A 15,057-nucleotide genomic window follows, 5' to 3' on the forward strand; every position below is an offset into this window, starting at 1 on the left:
GGAAGATGGTACGGTTTGTATTGTATATTTTTAAAATTTCACCAAAATTCAAGAGTCTTGTTTTTATATAACAATTCCTTTTTAATTAAAAATTTTAAAAAATATGTTTTTTTAAATAAAAGAAATGTAACACAAACCGTAGAGGAAGTCATTTAGCCAATCAGCTGTCACGTTACTTCATCCTACACGCATGCGCACTGATCCGGCTAATTCATGTGCTGCACGTCGCGTCCGGTGGAGGTCACAGAAGCCTGAGCAAAACCCAGGTGAGTGGTGACACATGCTCCATGAAAGAGACGGGAAGCCTTTTATTTTGCCATGACAATAATTGTCCTTCGAGCTCTTGAGAGTCTTTAAATGTGTGCTGCGTAATTAATATTATTCCTGCGTTTTTAGTTGGCGAACCTCTTGGAGAGCCAAAGAGAAAAGCTCCCTGGTCTTTTTGTCGATTGCTTCATTTAATGGCATTTTGTTAGCTTTCGAGTTTTGAGTGATACGTATTTGTAAAATTGTATACATTTTCGATCCCGTATTTTCCCCGTACTTGCTAACCGTGTTACACGCTAGCTAATGAGTAAAAGCTAGCCATGGTGAGTGACACTTCCAGCCACACCAGGCCAAAGTCAACAATCTTTCACCGTGTCCTCGAATTGACTAAATGTGCTGTTATACTAACTTTTTACTGGTTTTCTTTTGCAGTCGAATTAGATTTTCCACAATGGCCAAGCTGTTTGAGTCTATTGGTAAGCTGGGGCTGGCCCTGGCCATAGGTGGGAGTGTTGTGAACTCAGCTCTTTTCAATGGTGAGTTCTTTGTGCTTTTAGACAAAGTTAAATTTTATTTGGATGAATTCTGGGCGATAACGCATGCCTTCTTTTTGGGACAGTTGATGCAGGGCACCAGGCAGTGATATTCGACAGGTTCCGAGGTGTGCAGGAGTCTGTGGTCGGCGAGGGCACTCATTTTCTCATCCCGTGGGTGCAGAAGCCAATCATTTTTGACTGTCGATCCCGTCCCCGAAACGTCCCCGTCATCACGGGAAGCAAAGGTACGTTGTTAACTCGACCCCAGTGTAATTTGTACATTTATTCATTTCATGAATAAATATGCATATATTAAATGCAACATTACACCAACTGCCCTCTGCTATAGCCAAAAGCAGTTTTTTGCCATACGTCCACGAGATTTAAAAACCTAGATGAAATAAAGATGAAAAAGTCCATTTGAAGGTCACTCCTAAATGAATGTAGCAGAAACACCAAACATAACGATACTTAGGCTAGCTCAGTGCTTCTCAGTTATTTTCTGTTACCCCCCCCCCCCCCCCAGGAAGAAGTAAATGTTTCGCCCCCCAACTCTCGGCCACCACTGTAAATAGTATAATTTGTCTATAAAATTATAATAAGTACACCTCTGTCAAACATTGTGTGCTTTTTTTTCTATTAAAGAAAAAAAAAAGTAACATAGCTCAACTTACAGTAAAGTATAACTTTATTGGCATTGTTTTGTTTGTAAAATAAAAGACTAAGTGCATCAATTTGCCTGAAAAAAAAAGTCTCATCCAATCTGTAAAAATACACTCAAGGTGTTTTTGACTATTTGATACTGAAAAATGAAATGTAATAAAATCAATAAATAATACAAATTGATGAGCAATATTAACTCTGGATGACAATATGCCAAACAATTAGACCGAAAAAACAAAAATGACATTGTCATTGGACAGTGGGGCAGTTTTTATTACTTCTTAGGAATATCGTGGGGTTATTTAGCACTGAACATTTCAAACAGTGATCACTGGTTTACTGATAGAACACTGACAAAGCGGGACAGTTGTTGGCAATATTCGGCACGTTTTTGCTGAAAAACAATCAAACGGCTTTTCAATGAGTTTGGGGTCTAATGTCTTTAAGTGACGTTTTAATTGATTTGGCTTCCCGCTGTCCGCTACACCACGTACCGAAACGGTTCAATACAAATACATGTACCGTTACACCCTTGGGTCGGGGGAAAAACACAAAAAATGGGTGCATTAAGACCTGTGGTCTGAACCTAGCCTTAGATGCCTTAGGTTAACATTAAAGATGCACCGATACCAATACTAGTATCGGCAGGGGGCGCCGATCCGGCCCGAAATGGTGGTATCGGTATCGGCGAGTACCAACGAAGACGGCGCCGATACCATTTACCGGTCCATTATTATAACATTTGACCGCAGTCTTTTTTTTTTTTTTTCTCCTCCTGGCGCTCACTACACTCTGTCCCCGTGTTGTGTGATGACACGTGAACACCAAGCAGCTATCGCCATTGGCCTGCTCCAGACCAATGAGAACGGGCCAATAGCCACTCCTGACCAATGACAAGGCCGCTTGGCGGCGCCAACATGGCGGCGGTCGGGAAATATTTCAAAATAGAAATCCCGTTAATTAAAATCAATGGCTGCATGCAAGATTTGCGACCTGAAAGTTTCGAGATGTGGAGTTAAATCGGCCAGTTTCAATACCTCGAACATGATAAAACATTTGAAGACGAAGCGTGAACGAACAAAACGAGTTTGAGCCTGCAAAAGCAGGACTGCTATCCACAGGAAGGGCGCTGGACCGGTGCAACAATCTCTGGTCAGTTCACTACGTCAACTTTACTTTGTCTTATACTTAAAGAAATGCTGCAGTAATTTGGGAACTGTTTCCAAAGTAGGGTTGCCACCTTTCAGAAATAGAAATAAGGGACCCCCCACCCCCTGAAAAAAGGAGGCTAATAGAGACACGGGATGCTGTGGTCATTTATTATTACTTATAATTGTTAGCGTCCGCAAATGCGGAAACAAGGTTGGACCTCAAATTGGACAACAAGCGGGGGATACGTACAAGGGTTAAATGAATGCAAACAAAAAAATAACACGCGATCGCGGGATAGTAGAAATAACAAAAGAAGTCTGTGACAGCAGGTTGACGGAGCTCAATACTACAAACTCGAAGGTTTACTAAGACGATAGGCAGCGAGCCAAAAAGTCAAAATAAAAACACTCAAATACCTGCACAGGGTAGAGGTTACAAACGAGTGCAGCACACTAACAGAAAAAAACCAATGCAGGGGTGTAACAAGCAAATGTAGCGAGACTATAGTGCGAGATGTCAAATGGCGATCAGCAAAGCAAATATCTCGGCAGCCTTCTCTGCGCTCACCCGTGCTTAAATGCTGCGTTGATGAGCCTGCATTGGATTCAGGTGCGACGTCAGGAATGCCCCCACTAACAGCCCAGCAACAAAACACAATCTAACCAGCAGCAGAATGTGACAATTTCATGAAAGTTGCACTGTTTGGCCTTTGAGAGGTTTAAAAAAGTTTACTCAGTTCATTCAGAGTTTATTATTATGAACTTATTTTTACTTTCTTACTGTTGGGCTAGTATTATACTTTGTACTAGTCTTTTCCTATTTTGCAAAGGTAAGCAACAGCCTGACAAAGCCTTGATAGCAATGATTTCACATCCAATTATGTAGCTCTTTGGGGGAGGAAAAAATATATATATATATATATATATATATAAACGGTATGGTATTGGTATCGGCCGATACTGCACAGCCAGGTATCGGGGTCAAAAAATGGTATCGGTGCAACACTAGTTAACATGAGATACTTTCCTCCCGCAGATCTGCAGAACGTCAATATCACATTGCGTATCCTCTTCCGGCCGGTGAGCGCGCAGCTCCCACGCATCTTCACCAGCATTGGCGAGGACTACGATGAAAGGGTGCTGCCGTCCATCACCACGGAGGTCCTGAAGGCCGTAGTGGTACGTCACAAATTGACTTGTTGGTTCTTTCCTGAAATGAGTCTTCAGTTTCTAAATGACTGCCTGTTCTTTTTAAGGCTCGGTTTGACGCCGGTGAACTCATTACGCAGAGAGAGCTCGTCTCTCGCCAGGTCAGCGAGGACCTTACAGAAAGAGCGTCCACATTCGGACTCATCTTAGATGACGTTTCACTGGTATGAAGACATTATCACAACACGCAATAAACCCACCCTTCAGGTCAGGGTTCCAGAATCGCGCGCGGCTCTTTGAACCCTCCGATGCGGCTCGGTTTTATAATATTAAATAAACGTGATGAAACTTTTCTGGCACTTGCTAGACTTGGCAAAGAACTTTTTTGAATAGGTAGATCAACTCTGGCTCAGTGTTTTGTGTGTTTGCTACAGAACACTAACGCAGGTCACAAATTCTCCAGCTCTGTAAAGTCACAGTCGCCACTCGGAAGGTGTACCTACAATTTTTTGCTCCATTCACAGTCACAAAGACTTGCGCGTACACCATTCGAGTCACAGCCGTGACTTTACATACAACCCCTAGCAAAAAGTATGGAATCGCCAGTCTCGGACGAGCACTCACCCAGACATTTTATCATGTAGAACAAACTCGTCCTTGTCCAATGCAGATTCAAGGTGATGATGCTGGAACTTTGGTTTGGTGCTGTTCCAGTGAGATTTACAAAGATGACTGCCTGAAGAAAACATCAAAATTCCCTCAGTCCTTGATGATATGGGGCTGCATGTCAGGAAAAGGCACTGTGGTTCAATCTTCAAGAAATGCACAAGTTTACATTGAAATTTTAGACAGCTTTCGTATCCCTTCAATTTAAAATGTCATTTTCCAAGATGACAACGCATCATGCCACAGAGCTAAAACTGTTAAAGCATTCCTTCCTCCAGTCAATGTCATGGCCTGCAAATAGCCCAGATCTCAACCCTATTGAAAACCTGTGGGGGAAATGGAAAAAAATTGTCGACGTGCAAGGATAATCTGGCAACTGCAATCAAAGAGAGTTGGCACCAAATTGATGAAGAATACTCATCAAGTCCATGACTCAGAGACTCCAAGCTGTCATAAAAGCCAGAGGTGGTGCTACTAAATACTAGAAATGTTTTGTTATTTCTTTGTTTGTTTCTCATGATTCCATATTTTTTTCCTCAGAATGAAGTAGAGCTGAAACGAATACTCGAGTAACTCGAGTTTAAAAACTGATCCGAGTAATTTTATTCACCCGGAGTACGGTAATTGTTTCATTTTGACAGCTCTAAGCATCACGTTTTGCTCGGACTACTTTTAATGCGGGACAACGCACTGGTGTCACGTGCATAGAGGAAGAAGCAATAAATAAATAAAAAAAACTTACTGGAGCCAGCAGCCGCTACAAACAACGCTGACGTTGCTAAAAACTAGCCCGCATGATGCTACTGTGGTAGCAGGTAGCGTCTGATGCGTCTCATAGAGATCACATGTATGTTGAACTAGATGCGAAATGACATTCAGCGGCGTTGGTAAACAGCCGCCATCTTAAAGCAGTAGAGCGCTAATAAAGAGCGCTAAGCACTAATAAATAAGATTAACGTTACTGTCACTCGCTCACGTAACGTTAGCCCTGCGGAGGGCTAGGTTTCTATTAATTATGACCACTGTCGATGCGTGGCTAACGTTAACATAACATAGCGCTGTGGAGTGATGAGGGTATAAAATAAAACTTAATAATGCTAAATATCAATTTTAGCTCAGTAGTCATTGCTGGATAAAAGAGCAAGTAGCACTGGTCTCTTATGTGGTCCAATACAGCCTGTATCATACATTTATTTTGAACACTGCAAAAACTCAAAATCCTATCAGGATTTACAGGTTAGACCAGAGGTCACGGAACCGCAGACCTCTGTTCAGTTCCGGACCCCGAAGGCGTCTGGACCGGATCTCAAGCTGTCCGGACTAATACACGTTGCAACAACAAAAATATTTTTTTTTCTGCGGGTTTACAGAGCGGAGAGTAGCAACAAACAACAACCTTAGTGGTGACGCGCGTGAGGCAGCCAATGAGAGTGAAGCATTTGAAAGTTATTTTTTAGAATAGCATGTCTTACACTCGCTTTCCAGACTCCGCGGAGTAACAGCCAAAAACTGAGCCGAATGAAGTTGGAGAAAAGGCGAAAAGGTACGGCAAATGGCGTGCTCAAAACAACGCAAGGTTGATGCGGAAAACAGTGTTTAAGGAGGAGTAGACCAACTGATTTTTGTCCATTTTACCTGGCGGCAGCACATGCCTCATCTGTTCAGAGACTGTTCTGCCAAAATCTGCTACATTGGCAAAACGTCCCACATTACTCGAATTTGACACTCAAAGTACTGCTATGCGCGCTAAACTTGTTTTGTTTGGATGTATACAGGCAGAACGTACTAAAAATACCTTAAGAAAATACTTAAATGCAGTTATACCAAATAAGGACAGTTTAAATACGATACGTGACTAATGTGGTCAACTGCTTCAAAGCTAACACATAAAAACACAATGGTTAAAAGTATGAGAGGGTAGTACATGCAAAAAGTATTTTTGAGGCAATGAAAAGGTTCTAAAAAACGAAATGTGAGTACTCGCCGCTTCTGACCGATGTGCGCATGCGTTTGGATGCTTGCGCAAGCGCGCTGAGCGTTGTGTAATGTTTCGCCGCGTAGTAAGGAATGGACGAACAACGGTAGCGCTTGTAAAAAGCAGCAATTTGAAAAGGCACTATGAGACGAAGCACGTAGCTTTTTCGCAAAGTTTCCCTATGAACTCTGCCATCCGTTCTCAAAAAATAGCGGAATTAAGGGCTCAATATGATTGCTTTATTATTTATTACTAATTAATTATTATTAAATATTATTTATTACTTACTATAAATCTATTTTTTATATTTACATTTTTGAATGTTGTAATTATCAGCACGGCCACGTAAAGATACGTTTGTATTTTTTGTTAAAAAAAAAAAAGAAGCATTAAAAATATTTCCGGACCCGAGATGGTTGTAATTTTTTAATTTCGGACCCAGAGGATTTTTAATTCGTGACCCCTGGTTTAGACCAACTTAAAACTTAACTAGAACTTAAAAATAGCTTGACACAAATAGTAATTCAATTGAAACACGTGGGAAAACACGTAGCTTTCAAGCGATGTGTGTTATCAAGCGTAATGGCATTTTTAGGTAAGAAATATATATATATAATAAATATATTTTTATAAGATCTAAAAGTTTTTTGAGTGGAAACAGTGAATTAGTCTTTTTTTTTTTTATGCTAGTTACATCGGAGATGCAATTGTTGGCTGTTTTCAACAATGTACATCGAAAATAAAGAAATTGATTGACTGAAAATGGTTTCTTTTAGTGTTTCTGAATGCTAAAGAGTTGCACGTTTCAACTAATTCATTATTTTTATATTATATATTATTATATATTTCATTATTTTATAATTCCATACTTTTGCTAGGGTTAAGGGTTGCAGACTCCCTGGTCCAGGTGATTCATAAATCGGCACCAATGAAGATACATTTTCTATGGACCACAGTTGAACTTAGCTTGTGCAACTGTTTTCTCAAGTAACCAGTTTTCCATATTTTTTTAGACACACTTGACGTTCGGCAAGGAGTTCACAGAGGCCGTAGAAATGAAGCAGGTGGCCCAACAGGAGGCCGAGAGGGCCAGATTCGTTGTGGAGAAGGTCATTTCTCTCACTGTTTGCTGTGACGAGCGCACAGAGGCATCATTCGTACATTTATTTTTTTTTAGGCGGAACAATTGAAGCAAGCCGCCGTCATCTCAGCTGAGGGCGACTCCCAGGCTGCCCTTCTCATCGCCAACTCCCTCATGGAAGCCGGCGACGGTCTGGTGGAGCTGCGGAAACTGGAGGCGGCCGAGGACGTGGCCTTACAGCTTTCCCGCTCGCGGAACGTCACGTACCTGCCGTCGGGGCAGGGCACTTTGCTCCAACTGCCCCAGTGATGATCTGTATCTGCGTACAGAACTATATTCAGTCAATCGCGTGAGCCAATTGCTTAAGACTCGACTCTACGGCGACGCATGTCTTAGCGTGTGGATGTGAACATGTAAAACACCATATTCCTCGACAACAATAAAGTCTGTCTTTCTACCTCCTTGTATTGGCATCACTCATCCAAAAATGTCCTTTATATGTCATTTTTCTTGTTAGAAACAAATTTTAGAGAAGCCTTGCACATTGAAAAAGGAAGAAAAAAATCAAGAAAAATTGGAGGATTTTTTTTTTGGGGGGGGGGTACAATTTGGGATAAAATGTCAATTTGGAAAATACCTGTTTAACATGAGATTTTAGGCAATTACATAAAAGTTTCTGTATAAAAACTGTTCCGGGAAATCAATTGGAACAAGTTGGGAGTTGAACCAACATTTAAAAGAATAATGATGAAAGGAGGGAAAAAAATCAGAAAAAGTGAGTGCTGTTGGTACCATCATCACAAAAGTCAGGTATCCTAAATATCTAATTATTTGAAATACAAAAATGAAAAACTATCCATATTGTGTACAATTTTGCTTTTTTTTCTCACAATTGGCAACTCAGAATTGTTATCTCAGCAATGTTTGTTTTAAGTGAAAAATTAAGATTACCATTAACAGGATTTCATGAATTTAGGGATTTTTTTTTTTTTTTTTTTTTTTACAGTGGTATGAAAACGTACTCGAACCTTTTGGAGTTTGTCACATTTCTGCATAAAATCACCATCAAATGTGATCTGATCTTTGTCAAAACCACACTGATGAAAAAAACTAATAAACACCCAAACATTGATAGGTTTTCATATATTTCTTTTAAATTGACTTTTTATTGAAAACATTGTTCTTTCGACGTACAATACGAAGAGATATTACTGATTTTTGTTGCTTTTTACAAACAAAATGAATTTTTTTTTTTAACAACACTACCTTTTATATACAAGAAATCATTATGTATGAGCATATATGAATCAAAATCGCTTCGTACATATTGTGAGACCACTCCTCTGCAGTGTGAACAATTTAAAATGATGAGCAATGGGAAAGTCAAATGATATCACAAATGGAGGAGGAGACCACTCCTCCTCCAAGAAAAAGATCCCACTTAGGGACTGATCCAACAGCAATTGAGAATGCTGGCTACCAGTGCTTAATTTATAAATCATAAGGTGCCAGAACGAAAAGTACATATGACAGCGCAGGCATGACGTGACGGGCACAGGTCCCGGAACTTACGCAGAAAATTGTGCTGAAAACAACATGCCCATTTGCCATGCTGTGGGACTTACAAGCCTTGGGGTGGCGTGGCTCAGTGGCAGTGTTGTTAATTTTACTTTAAAAAAGTAATTAATTACAGTTACAAATTACTTCTCCCAAAAAGTAATTGCGTTAGTAACTCAGTTACCTGAATGTAAGAGTAATTAGTTACTTGGCAAAGTAACTAGTGATATTTTTTTTTTCTCAAAAAAAAAAAAAAAAAAAAAAAAACAGGACACACAATGTGAAGCTTAAAGGGTTTGGGGGACAATTGGCCCAAGCCCAATTCTTTACCCTCCACTTAACTAGACACAAGGGTATTGCGATAACTAGCTAGTAACCTTTGCTATGTGTGGAAGTCATTTAAAGTTGTGAATCATCGTTAAAGTTGTTAAAATTTCTCCCGTTATTGCATTAGTTCCCTTCTGTCTACTTTAAACATGTGTAAGTTTTAAAACTGTTTCATCATTTAAAGATAGATTTAAGTTAAGATTTTGACGATTTAGGAGCATTTTAGATTTTAAAAAATTACTTAGGTTCGCTAGGAAGGATCTCTACATCAGGGCCTTCCTGAGAGGTCTACTGCTTTAAGATGGCGGCTGTTTACAAACGCATGTAGTCCTTAAAACATGTTGGCAATGCAGCAGTGTCTGTCATTTGCATCTAGTTCTATAATATGATATCTACCGTGTCATGTGGGCGTAGTTTGTTGGCTATGGCTGCAGTCAGGTATTATTGGAGCCATCTAGCATCGCGGTTGCAACGGCGTCTTCCCCACTCCTGCTCTGCTCTCGTCCCCGTGAGTCCGTTTCTCTGACTTTTTTTATTTAACCAACTTAGTAACGCATAGTAACGCACGCCTTTCCCGCCTCAGTAACGGTAACGGCGTTGCCAAGATGAGAAAAGTAATTAATTAGATTACTCATTACTGAAAAAAATAACGCCGTTAGTAACGCCGTTATATTGTAACGCCGTTATTAACAACACTGCTCAGTGGTAGAGTAGTTGTCCCCCAACCCAGAGGTTGTGGGTTCGATTCTTCGCCCTGATGAACTTGCCTAAGTATCCTTGAGCAAGATACTGAACCCCATGTTGCTCCTGGTGCTGCTTCACCAGTAGGTGAATAGTGAGATAGTGTAAAGCGCTTTGAGCGCCTTGAAAGGTGGAAAAGCGCTATATAAGTATAACACCATTTACCAATTTCAGATAATATCCATGGTATAAATGTTATGATAACAATTTGCAATTATTTAGGCTATACTCCGCACAGCCAGGGGTAGTAAGTCTGCTTCACCTTGAACTACGCTACTGTACAAACAGTTGTGCATCCCATCCCTGACCTGTTGCTGGATGTCCCGCATTCTTCTCTGCTCAGTGCACTCTCCTCTCCTTCTGAATCTTCCTGTAAGCGAGCTGATGTCGCAGTTTCCGCCTTTTGCTCCGGGGTAGGGCTAGCTGATGCCAGAGTACTGGCCTGTTGCTCCGGCAAAACTCTTTTTGGTCAGTTATTTCTATACCACATACAAAAACTGAACCCCAACCTCCCATCTCCTAATTGTTATTTTCCCTCATTTCCTCACATACTAAATGCCAAATCTCAGTTTTAACTACTTAAGAACATAGGATGTATATTAAAATTGAAGATAATGTAAACATTTACTTTTTGTTGTTTTTTTTTTAATAATAAAGATATAAGTAACATTCATTCAGAAAAATAAGTACAAATGACTTATATTATGCAGAGTGAAATGGAATATATTTTGAAGATCGCGCAAACATTGACTTTTTTAAATTAAAAGGAAACGAATAAGTAGCCTAACATAAATGAACATATATCAGTCCAAAGTGCACATTAACAGCTAAGATGTTCTGAAGCTCCCTGTCAGAGTAAATAAAACTAAATATGATAAATAAGCCACCTTAACTCTTTCCTTGGTCTTAAAGATTTGATCCATTTTCGGTCGCATTGCCTTTTTTTTTTTTTTTTTTTTTTGCTTTTTCAGAAAACATGCACATTTGAACCAATCAGAGCAAACTATCTCAGGTGACCACATGTCAGTATGTCAGCCAATTGAACGGATAAATGAGTCCAGGCGTTTTGCTTTGCTGCGTGCATTCGCAAATTAACGTAAATCTGATTGTTGTAGATTGTTTTCTTCTTGGAGATGAAATGCACGTGGAGCAGCTTTGTATTTTTTACTTTTTTTTACTTAGCGTTTTGACAGTTGCAATCTTATTTTCGGAATCAAAGCTCCGTATACCGTATCCGTATACCGGAACGACGTTCCGGCCCTGAATCTTACACCGGAACTGCATTCTGGCCCTGATTCTTATACCGGAACTGCGTTCCAGCCCTGAATCTTATACCGGAACTGCGTTCCTGGCCGTTCCCGCCCACTTTCAACCCTGTTAATGGCTATATTTTGAGTCATTTCAAGGGGAGAATAAATGAACTCTATTATATAAGCTGCACACAGACTACTCTTGATTGGGTCAGTGTCATTTTGTCAAAGTGTCATTTTTTCGGTGTTGTCCCATGAAAAGATGTACTTAAATATCTGCAGAAATGCGAGGGGTGTACTCACTTTTGTGATACACTGTAAATGTGCAACAACGAAAAAGTGACTATAAAATTTTCACACCACATTTTAAACACTGTGTGGCGCTAAATGTGACAAAATGTTGTCGTAATTTTTAGCATGTGCTGCTTTAGTTTCCAAACGGCGCCCCATACCCCGCCGCAGTCAGGCGACAAGCGGAGAGAGAGAACCGAGAGAGCGCCCGGCTTGACCGCAGTGTAGTAGCGGGGCGGCTCAGGTCGCCGGTGGGCACCCGTCTGCAGCAGCCCCGCGTCGCGGTTCATTTCGGGACAGACAGGATAATTATTCACTGACTCCTTTCTGCCGTAGAAGATGAACGGGAGACCTGGATTGTGAGCTATTCGCTATTCTGGCGCACGAAGGTAAGCCTGCCTTGTACCTACCCACCAACAAGTCACTCAAGCAGCTAGCCAGTTAGCTAGTAGTCGGACCGCAACTTCATCCCTTCCCGTTGGTATATGATACGCCGGAAGGTACATGCATTCACGTCGCGCTGGTGAGTAGCCGAAGCTGCGGTGAGTAGCTCCGGTGAGCGGCCGACTTTGTGACAGAATCGACCCGGGATGTCAGTCAATCCAGCACCCCGGATTGTTATTATTTGGCATTTTCTATGCAAACGCCTCTCCCTTCCATGTACCCCTGACCATAAAACAAGCTAAAGTAGTATTCATGTTTGACGTTATTGACGATTCCCGCCCTTACCAACGAAAGCTGACACATTTTTGCCTTTTCAATTTTGTTGAGTTGCTGTTGCCCAAATGTCTGACCGTACTCTTAGCTTAATGCTAACTAGCGTCGCACTGATCGGATTTCGTTTGGGGGGAAAAAAGTGAAAGTGTCGCATTATTTCTGTAAGGAACACCCCATTAAACTGTGCTCTTTTCTCTGATGTGTCCAGTGCGGTGTTGGAATTTTAGTGCAATGTTTGGTTTGCACCTTTCGGCTAACGTAGACAACGTAGCTCGCCTTGTGTGCAGGTTAATACCTATGGTATGTTTGTGGGGTGTAGCTTAGCATGCTAAAGAGCAAGTAAACCGGGGCCTATACTGCGTTGGTGCAGTTTTCTGTCTTTGTTTTAACCCTTTCCGCGCACACTGGATGTTATAACAACATAAAACATTGGAAGAAGAAAAAACACACGGTAACGGCAGTCATACTTCCCCAAATAATGTGGCTTGGCGGTTCACCACACGGTCCCTAAATATGTCAAAACCGAGCAGGGCCAGTCGTTACCGTTTAGTGAACTCTTCATTTGTTGTAACGCTAAAAAATGTTTTTACTTTACAGCTTTTCAAATATTGACATTAGGTAATTTGATAAATATTTGAGGTAGTATTAGCCATCGCACTGGGGAAAAAAATCAATACGAATTGTAAAATTCCACCCCAAAAGTTTGCTTTGGACCCTTTGGAGTCATTTGAATCAGTGTTAGTGGACCCATAATAATATCTCCATTGGCTCCCATTCATATTGAACTGTAACCCGCACACAAATCCTTATTTGGGTCCTATTGACAGTTCATAGCACCCACAAAATCGATACACATTGGCTTCCGTTGACTCCGGGACCACAAAGCTGACCCGATAGCAACAGGAAGTGCCCCTGGAATGCCCCAAACTCAGTAGGAAGTGGCCCATATTGCCCCAAATTCAACAGGAAGTGGCCTACAGTTGTAACGTGTGTAATATACTCACTTGAGATTCATTCTTAATTCCTATCAAATATTTTCAGATCCCTTTCACAATCTTGAAGCACACTTTTCAAAACACACTCACAGCCACCTCTCAGTTCTGACATCATTGGCCAAAATTGAGCTTGTGTCGAGTTTGCATGTTTTCCACGCACATGCGTGTTGTACTATGGTTCCTGCCCACATCCCAAAAAGATGCACAGTAGCTTAATTGATTACACATCCTTATCCAAATGTGTGAATGGTTGTTTATCTGTGCCCTTTGATTGGTTGGCTGATATGGAGGTATTATTCATTTGCAGTTTGGCCCTAACAATCTTCTGTTCCTAATGATTTATACCCGAGCAAAGTAAAACACCGGTAGGCTACTTTTAAGGATGTGACCGGGGTCCCAAGGAGTCAAAACGGCTACCGAAGCCCTGGGGAACCCCTGCGACTCCGCCACAGTGAGCAGGTTAAGGTCTTACAAGTTTGCTGCGGGTGAGGAATGTGAACCCTCGCACTATTCCTTCCAGCTAGCGACGAAAAGCTCATTAAAGTCTGAGCGCTAGCGAGCTTGACTGCGTCCCAGGTCACTGTCAGCTCAACACTCGTGAACACTTGCTCCATTAATGTTGTTGCTTTTTGTGCGGTGTAGTACGTTGGGTTGGTAGTGTGAAGATTACATCCTGTCATCTTAGATACACTCTCGTTCTCTTTATGATATTAAGCAATATTGAAAAGTCTAAAGTTTCCCACATCAAAGTGCTTTTTTCTTTTTATCCACCCTATGTGAAACTCTTGAAATGACTCATCAACAATAATAGCAAGTAGTTATGAGGTGTTTTTACTCAGTACGGGTATTGCGTAACCGCACGCCATGCATGTGTTTTGGCTTTATATCGGGTTAATTTGCGGAGGCAAAATGGGATAATGTAAGCCGCTAGCATGCCAGTGAGTGCTTTTTTATGCCGTTTGTGTTCCCATGTCATCCACGCTCGAGATAATCTAGTCAGCTTTGTGTCAAATATGAACAGGGCGCTCCTTCGTAACAGAGCTGGCTTTCCCAATGTACACGTACAGTGGGGCAAATAAGTATTTAGTCAACCACCAATTGTGCAAGTTCTCCTACTGGAAAAGATTAGAGAGGCCTGTAATTGTCAACATGGGTAAACCGCAACCATGAGAGACAGAATGTGGAAAAAAAAAACAGAAAATCACATTGTTTGATTTTTAAAGAATTTATTTCCAAATTAGAGTGGAAAATAAGTATTTGGTCTCCTACAAACAAGCAAGATTTCTGGCCCTCAAAGAGATCTCGTTTCTTCTAACGAGGTCTAACGAGGCTCCACTCGTTACCTGTATCAATGGCACCTGTTTTAACTCATTATCGGTATAAAAGACACCTGTCCACAAGCTCAGTCAGTCACACTCCAAACTCCACTATGGCCAAGACCAAAGAGCTGTCGAAGGACACCAGAGACAAAATTGTAGACCTGCACCAGGCTGGGAAGACTGAATCTGCAATAGGTACGCTTGGTGTAAAGAAATCAACCGTGGGACCAATTATTAGAAAATGGAAGACATACAAGACCATTGATAATCTCCCTCAATCTGGGGCTCCGTGCAAGATCTCACCCCGTGGCGACCAAATGATAACAAGAACGGTGAGCAAAAATCCCAGAACCACACGGGGGGACCTCGTGA

At 41.2% G+C, this 15,057-nt stretch overlaps 2 protein-coding genes across 6 annotated transcripts in view; both read left to right on the forward strand.

Moving 5' to 3' along the window:
* The first annotated feature begins 139 nt into the window (after positions 1–139).
* Positions 140–7,945, forward strand: phb (prohibitin). 2 transcript variants are annotated; one of them, XM_057860804.1, is made up of 7 exons: positions 140–266; positions 700–803; positions 887–1,048; positions 3,654–3,796; positions 3,874–3,990; positions 7,421–7,516; positions 7,585–7,945. In XM_057860804.1, exons 2-7 carry the CDS (start codon positions 719–721, stop codon positions 7,795–7,797), a joined length of 816 nt encoding a protein of 271 aa, XP_057716787.1. In that variant the 5' UTR covers positions 140–266; positions 700–718; the 3' UTR covers positions 7,798–7,945. The 2 variants fall into 2 exon arrangements, with proteins under 2 accessions (XP_057716787.1, XP_057716788.1); XM_057860805.1 differs by lacking the exon at positions 140–266 and adding an exon at positions 390–590.
* A 1,719-nt stretch (positions 7,946–9,664) lies between these two features.
* Positions 9,665–15,057, forward strand: part of znf652 (zinc finger protein 652) — a 43,566-nt gene continuing 38,173 nt past the window's right edge. The window contains exon 1 of one of the 4 annotated variants that reach the window (XM_057861441.1): positions 9,665–9,880. The gene's annotated coding sequence lies outside the window, so the exon portion shown is untranslated. Of the gene's footprint in view, positions 9,881–11,789; positions 12,197–15,057 lie in introns of those variants that run through there. The other 3 variants (XM_057861437.1, XM_057861438.1, XM_057861440.1) reach the window with 3 other exon arrangements.

The sequence above is a fragment of the Corythoichthys intestinalis genome, chromosome 16 (genome assembly GCF_030265065.1).
Source record: "Corythoichthys intestinalis isolate RoL2023-P3 chromosome 16, ASM3026506v1, whole genome shotgun sequence".
Lineage (NCBI taxonomy): Eukaryota > Metazoa > Chordata > Actinopteri > Syngnathiformes > Syngnathidae > Corythoichthys > Corythoichthys intestinalis.